A 17166-nucleotide genomic window follows, 5' to 3' on the forward strand; every position below is an offset into this window, starting at 1 on the left:
GCTGTGATTCTGTGCTGACTACACACACACTCAAGCTGTCTGAGTGCTTTCATGTTTTATTTTCAAGTATAAAGGCTTCATCGCAGAAGGAGGCCAGGGTCACAGGCAGTGGGCAAGGGGTCCGGAAGCCCAGGTGTAGGTGGACGTGCAGGCTAGCTGGCTCCCAGGTGCCATGGTCAGTCCTGTGGTGCCCTGTCTGCGCCTGGGACCCTCTACTGGGTGCCAAGAGGCCGAGGTAGCTGTGAGAGGAGCTGGACGTGGGGTGGAGGGGCGCGGGCTCACATGACCGCACAACACTGGCACGTCTTTTGCTTAGGGCCGCTTGCCTCTTCACCCTCGGTGGGGGCAGATGGCTCAGGCTGCCGGGCAGGCGCATAGGTGGGCACAGGGTGGGCACTGGGGTTGGCGCTGGGCCCTTCCTCCTGAAGCAGTGGCTGGCATTCGGCGGGCTGCTCTGGGGCTGGGGTCTCTGCCAGAAGGGGTGTGGCATCCCCCAAGGGGCCTTGGCCCTCAGCGGCGGTTTGGGGCTTCACTCCTTCCTCCTCCGGGGCTCCTACTGGCTTCTCCTGGGGCTGGGGTCCTTCCTCCTCTGGCCTTGTCTCCGTGTTAGCCTCAAGGGGAGGCCCTGCCTCATTCACCTCCTCTGCCTGGGATTCACTTCCTTCCCTAGACTCCTGTTGTTCTAGATTCAGATCTCCCTCGGTCCCTTGGGTCTTCTCTGCCTCCAGTGATTCCTCACCTCCCCTTTTCTCTGCCTCCAGTGTCTCCTCCCCTCCCTTTCTCTCTGCCTCCAGTGTCTCCTCCCCTCCCTTTCTCTCTGCCTCCAGTGTCTCCTCCCCTCCCTTTCTCTCTGCCTCCAGTGTCTCCTCCCCTCCCTTTCTCTCTGCCTCCAGTGGTTCTTCGGTTGCCTCTGGCTCTTCCTCACCTCCTTTCTTCTCTACTCCCAATGGTTCTTCTACCTCCTCCTTCTCTGCCCCTCGCTTTTCCTCACCTTCTTCTTTCTCTGCCCTCAAATGTCCCTCAACTTTTCTCTCTACGCCCAGTGGTTCCTCAACTCCTTCCCTCTCTGTTCCCAGCTTTTCTGCACTTCCACTGCTCTCCAGTTCCAACTTCTTCTCCCCTCCTTTCCTCTCTACCACAGGCGACATCTCCGCTCCATCCCTCCCTGTCCCTGGCTTTTCCTCACTTCCTATTCTCATGGATTCTTCCGCTTTTCTCTTCTCTGCCTCCCAGGTCTCCTCGCCTCCTCCCGTCTCAGCCTCCTCAGCCCCCAATGGGCTTTCATCTCCTCTCTCCCTCCCTGCCACCTCAGGCCCTTCCAACCCCTCCACCAGCAGCTCCTCCCACTCTTCACTGAGGGTCACTCTTTCCACCCAAATGAAGGACCCCTCCTCTCCTCCAGAACCTCCCTGCCCGTCACCCTCAGGGCTGCCCCGGGGCACATCTTCCCCTTCTCTGGAAGCTGCTGCCTCTAATCTCTCCTGGAGCCTAGGCGAGCTGGACTGCACGGCCTCAGGGACCCTTCCTACCACCCCCGTGGCCTCTGTGTCGCTGCCACCCACCCCCTCCCATACCACCTCCACGATGCCCCTGTCCTCCTTCACCCAGGCCGGGAGCTCCAGGCTACCAGCTCCCTTCCTGTCTCCGATGGCTTCCAGCACCACTTCCTCCACCTTAGCCTCCAGCTCGGGGCCCGTGGCCCCTGTGGCACAGTCCTCTGTGACCCTCAGCCCTTCCCACACCACACTCACCACGCCCCCTCCTTTGGCCTCGCCCACCCGCCCTTTGGATGGCACCGCCCTCTGACTTAGCCCCTGCTCTGGAGTGGGGATGGGGCTGGGGCAGGGGCCATTGGCTTCTGAGGAATCCCCTGCTGCCCCGGGGACCTGCCTCGGGGCTGGCAGAAACCCCAAGACATCCTCCCTGGGCTCAGAGGGGGACTCTGGAGGCGTGCCCACTAGTCTGGCCGGCAGGGAGGCTCTCTTCTTCACATCAGTCTGGCCTGGGGGAGTCAGAGGCGGAGGGGAGAGGACAAAAGGGAAGACAGGGTTAAGATGGAACAAAAGGACCGCCATCCACACTCCCCTTGGGTCACCCTCTCACACCCAGGCTCTGGGGTGACCTGACCCCCAGACCTAGAGGCTCCCACACTTACCTACAGAACCTGCCTCAACAATGAGCTGGGAGAGAGGACGGTGACCCTGCAGAGATGGCGGAGACAAGGTCAGGCTGGCCCTCATCCCCACCTCCAGCCTCCCTGCATGCTAGGCTCCCACCCCACCACCCCCAAATACCCTCAGTGGCTCTCTATTACCTTCAGGATCAAACTCCACATTGCACCTCCGCCTTCCTCATCTATCTTATTGCCCTATGTTCTAGGACCTTGCACACAGTAAGTGCTTAAACAATGCTGCATTCCCATAGCCATCTCCTGTATTAGGGGCCTACTTTGCCAGTTACTGGTTACCATGGACAAGAGACACTTAAGCCTTTTGTTATTGGCACTTACATTCCAATCAACATAAATACAAATTAATTTTTTTTTTGGAGATGGAGTCTTGCTGTGTCTCCCAGGCTGGAGTGCAGCGGCATAATCTCGGCTCACTGCAACCTCCGCCTCCTGGTTTCAAGTGATTTCCCTGTCTCAGCCTCCTGAGTAGATGGGACTACAGGCGCCTGCCAGCATGCCCAGCTAATTTTTGTTTTTTTGAGACAGAGTCTCGCTCTGTCGCCCAGGCTGGAGTGCAGTGGCGCGATCTCCGCTCACTGCAAGCTCCGCCTCCCGGGTTCAAGTGATTCTCCTGCCTGAACCTCCCCAGTAGCTGGGACTACAGGGATACACCACCATACCCAGCTAATTTTTGTGTTTTTAGTAGAGATGGGGTTTCACCATGTTGGCCAGGCTGGTCTCCCAATTCCTGACCTTAAGTGATCTGCCCGCCTCGGCCTCCCAAAGTGCTGGGATCACAGGCGTGAGTCACCGCGCCCGGCCTGTACTGTTGTTATTCCCATTTTAGAGATGGGGAAACTAAGGCTTGGGAAAGGAAACTGACTTGCCCAAGACCACAGAGCAAAGTAATAGCGGGAAGCGGATCTGAATGCAGACCTAGTGGCCAGACTGCACTTGGAGAAAGCTGCATTCCTGGTTCCATGTTCCGCTTTGAGGCCTGCTGGCCACGCCCCCCATCCCACTCCCCTGATCACCCCCTCACCTGTCTGCGCCAGCTGGGCCTGTCTGAGGGCTTGTGCTGGGCACCTGTGGAAGCACTTTGCAACAGCTGCAGCTGGGACTGGAGTCTGAAGAAGAGAGGGGGCTGCTAGGACCTGGGCCCCCAGGCTCCTTGGGCTCCAGGCTGAAGCTACCAACTCCTTGGAATGCGCCCAGGGTCTCGATCTCACCCAGCTGGGGCAGAGCTAGCAGGTCTCCACTCACGTGAACAAGCTGTCTTCCAGGTTCCGGATTCGGGCCTGAGCCTGGCCCTCCGGCGACTGGGGGTCCTTCGAGGTGGGGTCCTCGGATGGCTCTGGCCCTGCAGCTGCCCCATCCATTAGCCAACGTTCCCGGAGAGACTTCCTCTGGGCAGGGGAAGGGAGTCGGCGCTGGGCATACAGACTACCCCGGTCCATGTGAAGTCCCCTCCCGACCTCTGCAGGCTGGGCAGGTATCTTATCACCACCTCACAACCACTTAGATGCGACATACATCAGGCTGGGATACACCGCCACAGTGCCACCCAACGCTGTAAGTGGGCTGACATCCCTTGTCCAAACCCTTCCAAAATGAAACAGGCACTTCCAAAGTGAAATCAATGTCCCTTCCTACTGGGCCCTCCCTGCCCCAAACCTGGACTTCGGCTCCTCTCCATCTCCCCCAAATTGGGACAAACAGCATCACCGTCCCAGACTTTTCCCCAAATGGAACAAATGTACCCATGACCACCCCACTTCGTCCCTCCCAGGCTGGGAAAGACGTCCCCCGCCCTGGCCAGGCTGGAACCAACGCCCCCAACTGCCTGCTCCCCCGCAAAATTGAGGCTCCTATCGTCCCCCAAACCGACTTGCACAGACACCCCCCTACTTCATTCCCCAGGCTAGGCAGGCGCCCCCGCCCGCCCCCAACCTTGAGCCGCTCCGCGCGGAGTTTCTCCTCCTCCAGCTCCCGGCGCGCGGCGCGGATCTCCTCCTGCAGCCGCCGCTTCTCCTGCGCACAGAGGACCCGGAGCTGCCCGCCGGCCGGGCGCGGCCTCCACCACCTCCTCTTCCCTCCCTTTCCCCTCCCTCCTCCGCGGGGTTCCCCGGAGCTCCCGAGGCAGCGAGCCCGGCGGGGGTGGCCCAGCGCGGGTCTGCGCCCAGGGCGGGGAGCGGGGGGCTGCGGAGGCGCTGACTCAGCGTCGGGCGGAGTGGGGGGGCGGAGGAGGGCGGGGCGGGGGCGGGGCCGGTCGCGCCCGGGATGCTGCGGAGGCCTAGCCCGCGCCCAATGGGGGTCTGTGGATGGGGGGATGTAGGGGGTGGGGCCTTGGGACAGCGATCGGGGGAGGGGCAGAGCTGGGGAGCTCCGAGATTCGAGGTTCAGAGAAATGGGGATCAAAAGAAGGGTGCGGCCGGACGCGGTGGCTCACGCCTGTAATCCCAGGACTTTGGGAGGCCGAGGCGGACAGATCGCTTGAGGTCAGGAGTTCTATACTACCCTGGCCAACATGGTGAAACCCGGGCTCTACTAAAAATACAAAAATTAGTTGGGCGTGGTGGCGCGCGCCTGTAATCCCAGCTACTGGGGAGGCTGAGGCGGGAGAATCTCTTGAACCCGGGAGGTGGAGGTTGCAGTGAGCGGAGATCGTGCTACTGCACTCCAGCCTGGGAGACAGAGCGTCTCAAAAAAAGAAAAAAAGAAAAAAGGAGAGGAGGGTGCTAGTGAGATGGGGGTCTGAAATGGCGATGCAGCCATGGGAGCACAGAGTAATGGAGTGTAGACATGGAATCTAGAGAGATAGGGTGCAGAGGTGGTGATGCAGAGAGATGGGTTACAGAAGTGGAGTACAGTGAGATGGGGTACAGAAGTGGGGTGCAGATAGATGGGGTATAGAAGTTGAGTGCAGAGAGATAGGGTACAGAAGTGGGGTATAGAGAGATGGGATGCAGAAGTGGGATGGAGAGAGATGGGGTACAGAGAGATGGGGTGCAGAGATGGGTTGTAGAAGTAGGGTACAGAGAGATGGGGTGCAGGGAGACGGAGTTCCATAGATGGGATAAAAAGGGTGCTAGTGAGATGGGGATCCAAAATGGGGGTGCAGCCTGGGAGTCCAGAGAGATGGCGTGCAGAGATGGGGATCAAAAGGAGGATGCTAGTGAGATGGGGGTGCAGCCACGGGGGTCCAGAGATACTGAAGTGTAGAGGTGGCGATCGGGGAGATGGGATGCAGAGATGGGGTCAGAAATATGGGGTACAGAGGTGGAGGTATGGATAGATGGGGTATGGAAGTGGGTGCAGAAAGTTGGGGTGCAAGGAGATGAAGGAAAGAAGGATGGGGGACAGAGATAGGATCAGAGTGGTAGAGACCCAGAGATGGGGGAGTCCAGAGAGAGGAGGAGGTCAGGGATGAAAGTTGCCAAAGAAGGAGTCAGGATGGGGGCTCCGAGGTAGGGAGATTTGAGAGATAGTGGTCTGATACAAGGCGGTTCGAGAGATGGGGCTCAGGCATGGGGTATTTGAGAGGCTGGCGTTCAGGAATAAGGCATAGACGATGCAGGCTCTGGAAGTGCGGGGGCCACAGCCCCTCATTCTGAGGGTGACGGTGACAGTGACCAGACAGGAACTGGGGGACAGAGGGAGCTGAGAATTGGTGCGGGGAGCCCTGGGCGGGGCTGGAGCTGAGGGAGGTCTCCGCAGGGATAACGAAGAAACGAGGAGGGAGCATGGGGGAAAGTTTGGGGGTCCCCAGGGTGCGGGTAGGGCGTCACTTACAGCGATGACTTCTAGCCGCTGCCGGTAGAGGGAGCTCTCCGCCATGGGCCTGTGGGGAGAGGGCACGGGCTTTGAGGGGCTCCCAGAGGCCGTAGCTGTCTTGAACACCCCTCTCTTTGCCAAGATCCCTGAGCAGTGTGGAAACCGCCCAGAGCCCAGCAGTTTGCCTGTGTTTCCCCTTTGTACATGGGAAGAGTCTGGGGCAGGGGGCAAGGGTCTTGGGAGGGGAACTGAGCAGTGACCATGACTGGTGACTTTCTCTCTTAGCCCTTCCTAAATCTGGCTTTGCCTCTCTCCGCCTCAGTTTCCTCATCTGTAAAATGGGCAGGAATAGCTTGACCACCCTGCCCTTGCCACCCCCGATCTCAGAGCACCTTTACAAGGAACTATTCATTCTGGGAAAAGCTCAGGATACAGTGCTGCAAAAATAGTCCCATTGTTTATTAATAATCATAATTTACATAATTCCATGATGAATAATATGTATGATTAATGATAATAACCATCCCCAGTCCGACCTGCAGAAACTCTCAAATGCCACCAAGCCCCTAACAAGCTGTGTGCCTCTTTCTCTTCCCAATCCCACACCCTCTTTGGACCTCAGCTCCAACCCAGAATTTCTCAAGCGCTGGGGGGTGAGGGAGTCTGTGGCCCTCCCACTGTTGCCCTGGTAACTCCAGAGCTGCCTCCTCCACCTGCTAACCCCCCTCCCTGGGGACAAGGGTCACTGGGTCACTCTGCCTAGGACTGGACTCTGCGCTGGGAGGAGGAGGACCTGTCATTTAAGTTTTAACTCGAGATTCCCCTGTCGTTGTCTTCCTCAAAGCATCTCTGCTTCCCAGCCTCCAGAGTGGCCTCTGGACCCACTTAGGCTCCCCCTGGAAGCTAGAGGGTGACTGTCATACTGCAAGATGATTAGGGGGCAGTCAGTGTCACACCAACCTTATCAACACAGACATGCATTGGGCACCCCCGACTATGTCGCTATGTTGTCCATGTGTCACAGGCCAGTATCTAGAAAGCAATATCTTTCTGCCTGTCATCTCCAACATCCGGCATGGACGGGCGCTGGGCATGGACAGGCGCTGATCCAGCCCTCAAACATTTATTAATTTGAACAGTCACCCTACTGGGTAAGCCTCATTGCCCGAACTCCAGCTAGGACCTCCCAGATCTTTTGCGGCCACAACGTGAAGGCATAATAGCACTTACAGTGCTTTATGTATGATATATATATATACTATATATAGCATATAATGTTCTAAGTGCCCTATGGGGTTTCCGTTGGGTTCCCACAGCCACCTGTGCCTCCCCTTCCCTGCCTCTATCATGACACAGTGGAGTCGACTCTTTGCTGAGTTGACATTCCAGCTAAGAACAAAATCAGCCAACCGTTAGCCAGCCCGTAACACGTGCCAAGTGCAATGTAATTCACTGAATCCCCCCAACGACTCTAGGAGGTAAGCTATATGAATGTGTCCATTTTATGGATGGGAAAACTGAGGTTCTGAGAAGTGGCAGCAGTTAGACTTGTCCAAGGTCATGGAGCCAAGATCAGAACTTGAAGCTGTCACATCCAAAATACTGAGAACACAGTTGGTGAGGGGGGCGGGGGTGCAGGTCCAGGAACCCCCATCAAGGCAGCTAAGAGATCCGCCTGAGGACCCTGAATGCTGTTTGAGGCAAGGTACTGAAGTCATGCTCTTTTTTTTTTGAGTCGGAGTCTCGCTTTGTCTCCCAGGCTGGAGTGCAACGGCTCAATCTCAGCTCACTGCAACCTCTGCTTCCTGGGTTCAAGCGATTCACCTGCCTCAGCCTCCTGAGTCACGGGGATTACAGGCGTGCACCACCAAGCCCAGCTAATTTTTGTATTTTTAGTACAGACGGGGTTTCACCATATTGGCCAGGCTGGTCTTGAACTCCTGACCTCAAGTGATCCACCCACCTCGGCCTCCCAAAGTGCTGGGATTACAGGCGTGAGCCACCGCGCCCGGCCACGAAGTCATGCTTTGCAAAATATCCCAAAGGAAGTCCAGATTCCGTGCTTATAGGTTTGCCCCTGGAGGAAGGCTAAAGTCCCGTGGTCTCCTCTACCACCCCCAAGATGTAATCTCCCTGCCTCTTCCTTGCTGGGGGGGATCGGGTTCCCATTGCTAAGCAACCAGGTTTGTAGTTGGTGAATAATGCAATGGAGGACCTAGAAGGGTGAGGAACCGAACTGGGGTCCCTAGTGTGGGGGGAAGCCCCTTTTCCAAAACTCTTTCCAAACCTCTGAAGCCCCCTCTACCCTTTTAACCTTAAAAAGCTCTCACCCCTCAGCTATGAAAAGACTTCACACACCCCATTCCATCTTGCTTATCTCTAACTAACTCTGGAAGAACAACGTAGGCGGCCCGGGCTTCTGGCCACCCGCAAGAATTGGTGGCCATTTCATGAAGGAGGTCATCTTTGCAATGTTATTATCTTTCCCAGGCTGGGAGCTTTTAACTTCTGTTGGATCTCAAGCCTTTTCTCCCACCCTGGACACTGAGGGGGTGATTCTAGAGGCAAAACGTGGAACCCAGTGACCCTGACCTTCCCCACTCCCCGCACCACAGCAGTAGCCCCACCCCCTGGCTGGACTTTGGGTTCTCAGCCCTGGCAGCGGAAAATCCCCGAAGAGGAAGGGGCAGGGGGAGCCTATATCTCTCTCCCACCCCATGACTCTTTAGGGAAGGGTGACATGGACGAGCCTATGGGGTTGGCTGGCCACCCCCTCCACTCCTCAGGTCCCCTTAGGAGAGGCCACTGGAGTGCTCAGCTCCCATACAAGGCCAGCATCCCCCATGAGCCCCTCCCAAGGCCCTGCCCACCAGCCCCCCTGACCCCACAGACACTTACATGGGTGTGGCCAGAGACCACACCTGGCTCTGCAGGGCCATCTCTGCCCAGAAGTTCACTTTCTGGTCTCCGAGTTCTGGACCCACCACTCGCTTGCCTGAAGGTGCCCCGGAGGCTGTGACTTGGCTGCCTGGAGTGGGGGGGGCTGCGGGCGGGCACCGGGAGAGCTGGTCCAGCGGGTTTGGGCCAGGGAGGCGGGAGGCACACCAGAGAGGGGGGCTGGGGGCTGGAGGGCAGTTCTGGGGAGGTACTATCAGCTGTCCTGATAAATTATTCACCAGTCTCTGGCCTCTTTGTTGCACTCAGCTGCCTCCCGGAAAACACGCTTTCACACACGCGTGGTCAGGCGTGGGGGTGAGAGTACTGAGTCGGTGACTCCCCCTGCCACCAGAGAATGGCATTTCTACTTGGCACCCCAATCATCTTGAGTCTGACTGCCGGCCAAGACTCACCCACACGAGAGCACCATTGCATAGCACACAGGCTGGAGACTGTTTCATTTTTTTAGAAATGGGGGTCTTGCTCTGTTGCCCAGGCTGAAATGCAGTAGTGTGATCATAGCTCACTGCAGTTTCAGACTCCGGGGCTCAAGCAATCCTCCCGCCTTGGCTTCTGAAAGTGCTGGGATTACAGGCATGAACCACCACACCTGGCGGAGAACATTTTTGTAAATTACTTTTTGAGGCCAGGTGCGGTGGTGCATGCGTGTAATCCCAGCACTTTGGGAGGCCCAGGTCGGTGGATCACCTGAGGGTGGAGTTCAAGACTGGTCTGACCAACATGATGAAACCCCGTCTCTGCTAAATACAAAAACAAAAAAAACCAACAAAAAAAAAACTTAGCTGGGCATGGTGGTGCATGCCTGTAATCTCAGCTACTCGGGAGGCTGAGGCAGGAGAATCACTTGAACCCGGGAGGCAGAGCTTGCAGTGAGCTGAGATCGTGCCATTGCACTCCAGCCTGGGCAACAAAAGCAAAACTCTGTCTCAAAAACAAAAAAAATTACTTTTTGAGCCGGGCACGGTGGCTCACGCCTGTAATCCCAGCACTTTGGGAGGTCGAGGTGGGCAGATCACAAGGTCAGGAGTTTGAGACCAGCCTGACCAACATGGTGAAAACCCGCCTCTGCTAAATATACAAAATTAGCCAGGTGTGGTGGCACACCTGTAGTCCTAGCTACTCGGGAGGCTGAGGCAGGAGAATCGCTTGTACCCAGGAGGCGGAGCTTGCAGTGAGCTGAGATCGCACCACTGCACTCCAGCCTGGGTGACAGAGTGAGACTCCATCTCAAAACACACACACACACACACACACACACACACACACACACACACACACACACACACAAATAGAAAGAAATATAAAAGCAATTGGTGCCAGCTATGGTGGCTCATGCCTGTAATCCCAGCACTTTGGGAGTCCGAGCAGGGCACATCACCTGAGGTCGGGAGTTCAAGACCAGCCTAGCCAACATTGCGAAACCCCCGTGTCTACTAAAAATACAAAAAATTAGCTGGCCATGCACCTGTAATTCCAGTTACTCAGGAGGCTGAGACAGGAGAATCGCTTGAACCTGGGAGGCAGAGGTTGCAGTGAGCTGAGATGGCGTCACTGCACTCCAGCCTGGGCAACAGAGCAAGGCTCCATCTTGAAAAAAAATAATAATAATAAAAAGAAGGCTGGGGCCAGCTGCAGTGACTCATGCCTGTAATCCCAGTACTTTGGGAGGCCGAGGCAGGCAGATCTTGAGGTCAGGAGATTGAGACCATCCTCGCTAACATGGTGAAATCCTGTCTCTACTAAAAAATACCAAAAAAAAAAAAAAAAAAAAAAAAAAAATTACCTGGGCGTGGTGGCAGGCGCCTTTAGTCCCACCTACTTGGGAGGCTGAGGCAGGAGAATGGCGTGAACCCAGGAGGCAGAGCTTGCAGTGAGCCAAGATTGCGCCACTGCACTCCAGCCTGGGCGACAGAGCAAGATTCCATCTCAAAAAAAAAAAAAAAACAAAAACAAGAAGGCTGGGTGTGGTGGCTCATGCCTGTAATCCCAGCACTTCAGGAGGCCGAGGTGGGTGGATCATGAGGTCAGGAGTTCAAGACCAGCCTGGCCAACATGGTGAAACCCCGTCTCCACTAAATATAGAAAAATAAGCTGGCCACGGTGGTATGCACCAGTAATCCCAGCTACTCAGGAGGCTGAGGCAGAAGAATTGCTTGAATCCTGGAGGCAGAGGTTGCAGTGAGCCAAGATCGCGCCACTGTACTCCAGCCTGGGTGGCGGAGTGAGACTCTTTGTCAATAAATAAATAAATAAATAAATAAATAAATAAAATAGGCCGGGCGCGGTGGCTCAAGCCTGTAATCCCAGCACTTTGGGAGGCCGAGACGGGTGGATCACGAGGTCAGGAGATCGAGACCATCCTGGTGAACACGGTGAAACCCCGTCTCTACTAAAAAATACAAAAAAAAAAACTAGCCGGACGAGGTGGCGGGCGCCTGTAGTCCCAGCTACTTGGGAGGCTGAGGCAGGAGAATGGCGTGAACCCGGGAGGCGGAGCTTGCAGTGAGCTGAGATCCGGCCACTGCATTCCAGCCTGGGCGACAGAGCAAGACTCCGTCTCAAAAAAAAAAAAAAAAAAAAAAAAAAGAATAAAATAAAGCCGGGCGCGGTGGCTCACGCCTGTAATCCCAGCACTTTGGGAGGCTGAGGCGGGCGGATCACGAGGTCAGGAGATCGAGATCACAGTGAAACCCCGTCTCTACCAAAGATACAAAAAATTAGCCGGGCGCGGTGGTGGGCGCCTGTAATCCCAGCTACTCGGGAGGCTGAGCCAGGAGAATGGCGTGAACCCGGGAGGTGGAGCTTGCAGTGAGCCGAGATCGCGCCACTGCACTCCACCCTGGGCGACAGAACTAGACTCCGTCTCAAAAAAAAAAAAAAAAAAAAAAAAAGAATAAAATAAAAATAAAAGCAATTGGCGGCAACTGCAATTGAGGGTGAGTTATTGAGAATACCTGGGATGGGGCTAAAGAAAGAGTGCTGCTATAGGCTGGGTTATGAGAGACCACTTCCCTGAAGAAGTGACATTTGAGGAACCAGCCACTTGACTGTCATTTCTTTTTTTTTTTTTTTTTAAAGACGGAGTCTGGCTCTGTCGCCCAGACTGGAGTGCAGTAGCCGGATCTCAGCTCACTGCAAGCTCCGCCTCCCGGGTTTAAGCCATTCTCCTGCCTCAGCCTCCTGAGTAGCTGGGACTACAGGCGCCGGCCACCTCGCCCGGCTAATTTTTTGTATTTTTTAGTAGAGATGGCGTTTCACCGTGTTAGCCAGGATGGTCTCGATCTCCTGACCTCGTGATCCGCCCGTCTCAGCCTCCCAAAGTGCTGGGATTACAGGCTTGAGCCACCGCGCCCAGCCTTGACTGTCATTTCAAACAGAGAAAACGGCAGTGCAAAGGCCCTGAGGTGGGAATGCAGTTGGGGGAGGGGTTAAGGGAAGTACGAAGCTGAAATGAAGTGACACAAGGGGACAGGGTGAGAAGATGTGACCTGAGAAGTGGGCAGGGCCTGCTGGGGCAAGGTAGAGAGTTCATATTTTTATTCTAAATTTGGTGGGAGCCTTTGTTTTATTTTTATTATTATTATTGTTTTAGAGATGGTGTCTCACTATGTCATCCAGGCTGTTCTTGAACTCCTAGGCTCAAGTGATCCTCCTGCCTCAGCCTCCAGGGTAGCTAGGATTAGAGCAAGCCTCTGTGCGTGGCTTGATGGAAACCTTAGAGAGGGAGGAGGTGGCTGGAACAAGGATGGAGAGAAGTGAATGAATCCAAAATCTGGAGGCGGAGTCAAGAAGTTTGCTGATAAATTGGAGGGTGGCTAAAGGAAAGAAATTAAGGCTGACTCCTGGGGTATTCTTTGGCATGAATAACTGAATGGGTGAAACTGACACACACGGTGAGGAGTAGGGTTGGAAGAACCAAGAATGTGGTTTTGGAAGTGTTCAGTCTGAAATGTCTATTAGACTGGAGACTGCTAGATATGAATCTAAAGCCTAGGGGAGCAGTCAGAGTTAGAGATATAAATTTGGAAGACATCAGCATAAAGATTATATATATATTTTATATATATATTATATATACATATTATATATATGTATATACTAGAGGTGGAGTCTCACCATGTTGCCCAGGTTGGTCTCAAACTCCTGGCCTCAAGTGATCCTCCTGCCACAGCGTCCCAAAGCACTGGGATTACAGGCGTGAGCCACCAAAACCAGCATAGATTTTTTTTTTTTTTTTTTTTTGAGACTGAGTCTCACTCTCTCACCCAGTCTGTAGTGCAGTGGCACGATCTTGGCTCACTGCAACCTCCGCCTCGTAGTTTCAAAGGATTCTCCTGCCTCAGCCTCCTGAGCAGCAGGCCCACGCCATCACACCCAGCAATTTTTTTGTGTGTATTTTTAGTAGAGACGGGACTCCACCATGTTGGCCAGGCTGGTCTCGAACTCCTGACCTCAAGTGATCCACCACCTCGGCCTTCCAAAGTGCTGGGATTACAGGCATGAGCCACTGTGCACAGCCCAGCCTAGATGTTTAAAACATGAGATTGAAATTTGTCAGAGCCTGAATCCTGGCAGGAAAGATTGTGCACTTGAGGCTGGGCGTGGTGGCTCACACCTGTAATCTCAGCACTTTGGGAGGCTGAGGCGAGTGATCACGAGGTTAGGAGTTCAAGACCAGCCTGGCCAAGATGGTGAAACCCTGTCTCTACTAAAAATACAAAAAATTAGCTGGGTGTGATGGTGGGTGCCCGTAATCCCAGCTACTTGGGAGGCTGAGGCAGATAATTGCCTGAACCTGGGAGGCAGAGGCTGCAGTGAGCCGAGATCGCGCCATTGCACTCCAGGGGCATCAGAGCGAGACTCCTCCAAAAAAAAAAAAAAAAAAAGATTGTGCACTTGAACGCAGTGATTGATGAGAACTTAATAAAGACCCAGTTTATAAAGGTGGAGGGGAAACCATCAAGGCACAGTACCAACACCCTGGGTTAGCAACACCTGGGAGCTGTGATACCTCTTTGCCCTGGAGAGAGCTATGTAGAGCTGCTGCCTATAGCAGAGGGACCAATGGGGCTTGGAGGGAGGGGACATGGGGTAAACTTTTTTTTTTTGAGACAGAGTCTCACTCTGTTGCCCAGGCTGGAGTGCAATGGTGCGATCTCGGCTCCCTACAACCTCCATCTCCCAGGTTCAAGCAATTCTCCTGCCTCAGTCTCCCAAGTAGCTCCCAAGTAGGCGGGGTCTGTAGGCGCCCGCCACCACGCCTGGCTAATTTTTAGTATTTTTAGTAGAAATGGGTTTTCGCCATGTTGGCCAGGCTAGTCTTGGACTCCTGACCTCAGGTGGTCCACTTGCCTCCGCCTCTCAAAGCGCTGGGATTTACAGGCATGAACCACCATCCCTGGCCAACTTTTTTTTTTTTTTTTTTTTTTTTTTTTTTTTTTTTTTGAGACGGAGTCTCACTCTGTTGCTCAGGCTGGAGTGCAGTAGCCGGATCTCAGCTCACTGCAAGCTCCGCCTGCCGGGTTTACGCCATTCTCCTGCCTCAGCCTCCCGAGTAGCTGGGACTACAGGCGCCCGCCATCTCGCCCAGCTAGTTTTTTGTATTTTTTAGTAGAGACGGGGTTTCACCATGTTAGCCGGGATGGTCTCGACCTCCTGACCTCGTGATCCGCCCGTCTCGGCCTCCCAAAGTGCTGGGATTACAGGCTTCAGCCACCGCACCTGGCCTTTTTTTTTTTTTTTTTTTTTTTTGAGACAGAATCTTACTCTTGCTCAGGCTAGAGTGCAGTGGTGTGATCACAGCTCACTGCAGCCTTGACTTCCCTAGGCTCAGGTGATCCTCCCACCTCAGCCTCCTGAGTAGCTGGGACTGTATGCACACACCACCAATATGCTGCTAATTTTTGCATCTTTTTTGTAGAGATGGGGTCTCACTACGTTGCCCAAGCTGGTCTTGAACTCCTGGGGCTCAAGCCATCTGCCCGCCTCAGCCTCCCAAAGTGTTGGGATTACAGGTGTGAACCACCGTGCCCAGCTAAACATCTTTTTTAAATGTTATTTTATTTATTTATTTATTTATTTAGAGACAGGGTCTTGCTCTATCACCCAGGCTGGAGTGTATTGGCATTATTATAGCTCACTGCGGCCTCAAACTCCTAGGCTCAAATGATCCTCCCACCTCAGCCTCCCAAGTACCTGGGACTACAGACAAAAACCACCATAACCAGCTAATTTTTAAAAAGTAATGTTTCTTTCTTTCTTTCTTTCCTTCCTTCCTTCCTTTCTTTTCTTTCTTTTCTTTCCTTTCTTTCTTTCCTTTCTTCCTTTCTTCCTTTCTTTTCTTTCTTTCTTTCTTTCTTTCTTTCTTTCTTTCTTTCTTTCTTTCTTTCTTTCTTTCTTTTCTTTCTTTCTTTCTTTTCTTCCTTTCTTTCCTTTCCTTCTTTCCTTCTTTCCTTCCTTCTTTCTTTCTTTTTCGTAGAGACAAGGTCTGCCTATATTACCCAGGCTGGTTTCAAGCAATCCTCCTGCCTCAGCCTCCCAAAGTGTTAAAATTACAGGTGTGAGCCACCGTGCCTGGCTGGGATAAACACCTTGGCTTCAGGCTCCTCTCTTTCATCAGGTGATCCCAATGAAGCCAGAGGGGAAGAAAGGTGAGACAGAAGTCTGAGAAGGGGTGCTAGTGAAGTAGGAGGAAATCAGGAGGGGGTGGTGTGCCCAAAGACCAAGGAGCTAATGAAGATGAGGACAGGGGATGAAGTCAGTGATTTAATCTGCCAAATGGACATCATAGGTGCCCTTGTCAGAAAAGGCTCCCGGAAGCCGGGCGCGGTGGCTCATACCTGTAATCCCAGTACCTTGGGAGGCTGAGGTGGACGGATCACAAGGTCAGGAGTTTGAGACCAGCCTGGCCAACATGGTGAAACCTCGTCTCTACTAAAAATACAAAAAAATTAGCTGGGCGTGGTGGCACACACCTGTAGTCCCAGCTATTCCGGAGGCTGAGACAGGAGAATCGCTTGAACTCGGGAGGCGGAGGTTGCAGTGAGCTAAGATCACGCCACTGCACTCCAGCCTGGGTGATAGAATGAGACTTTGTCTAAAAAAAAAAAAAAAAAAGTTCCTGGGAATGGGAGCCAAGAACCCAGCCCAGTTGGCGTGGCTGGAGGAAGGACCAGGAGGTGATACAGTGGGGAAGGTCCTATAGAGAAAATTTTTTCCCAGAAGTATACCGCTTTTATTTTTATATTTATTTATTTATTTATTCATTTATTTGAGACAGAGTTTTGCTCTTATTGTCCACGCTGGAGTGCAGTGGCGCGATTTTGGCTCACTGTAACCTCCACCTCCCAGGTTCAAGTGATTCTCTCATCTCAGCTTCCCGAGTAGCTGGGATTACAGGTGCCCGCCACCACGCCCGGCTAATTTTTTTTTTGTATTTTTAGTAGAGACGGGTTTTGGCCATGCTGGCCAGGCTGTTTTCGAACTCCTGACCTCAGGTGATCCTCCCGCCTCGGCCACCCAAAGTGCTGGAATCACGGGCATGAGCCTCCGTGCCCGGCCGGTAATGTATTTTTCCTTCTAGTCACCCCAGAATGGTGGCGTTGGGGGCAGGTTCTGGGAAGAGTCTGCTTCCATTAGGGGGAAAGTGGAAAATGTTCCCAGGGGAGGGTGGCCCGCTCAAGGGCATCGATCCTGCCCTTGAACCGCATGATCCAGCCCCAGCTGCTCTCTCCCCCTACCCTGGACGCCTCCTGTTTCCTGTCTGGGCCTCCCCGGGCGCCCGGGCCCAAGGTGACCGCCTTTCAACCGCAACCGCTAAGCTGCGCCTGTGGCGCGCTGTGTCTGTCTCTTCCTCCTCCCTCAATCAGGGAGTGCCCTTGGCCGCGGACACCTCCCGGATTTTTCCGGGAGGAGAGGGGAAGCCGCTTCTCGGCTTGGCGGGGGGCAGTGGCGCGCGGCTGGGAACCTCGCTGAGCCCAAGCACTGGTAGGGAGACCCCAGCGCGCAGTAAGGCGGCTCCTGGCGCCCCCTCGGGCCCGTGCTGTGCGCTGCAAGGCTGGATCAGAGGGAGGGCCCAGGGGTCTGAGGCTCGCTGCCCGCTGTCTGGCACCGACTGGGCGGGGCTGCCCGGGTCCCGAAAAGACGGCTTCGGGGGACACCTCACCAATGGGCTAGTGGTTCAGAACCCCAGTCCGACGCGCTACTGGGCCCAGTCTCCTGGACGATGACGGGGACATGGCTCTGAAAAAGTGCCAGGGTGTGCT

General features: G+C 54.4%; 1 protein-coding gene across 1 annotated transcript; it reads right to left on the reverse strand.

Annotated features, from left to right (window-relative positions):
• Nucleotides 1-40: 40 nt before the first annotated feature.
• On the reverse strand, nt 41-8979 carry PALM3 (paralemmin 3). The gene is made up of 7 exons (XM_005588227.5): nt 8843-8979; nt 5963-6011; nt 4121-4201; nt 3434-3576; nt 3213-3297; nt 2156-2201; nt 41-2002 (listed from the first exon to the last, which is right to left on the reverse strand). The coding sequence occupies exons 1-7, from the start codon at nt 8881-8883 to the stop codon at nt 279-281; spliced, it is 2169 nt and encodes a 722-aa protein (XP_005588284.3). The 5' UTR covers nt 8884-8979; the 3' UTR covers nt 41-278.
• Nucleotides 8980-17166: the final 8187 nt, after the last annotated feature.

This window comes from Macaca fascicularis, chromosome 19 (genome assembly GCF_037993035.2).
Source record: "Macaca fascicularis isolate 582-1 chromosome 19, T2T-MFA8v1.1".
Lineage (NCBI taxonomy): Eukaryota > Metazoa > Chordata > Mammalia > Primates > Cercopithecidae > Macaca > Macaca fascicularis.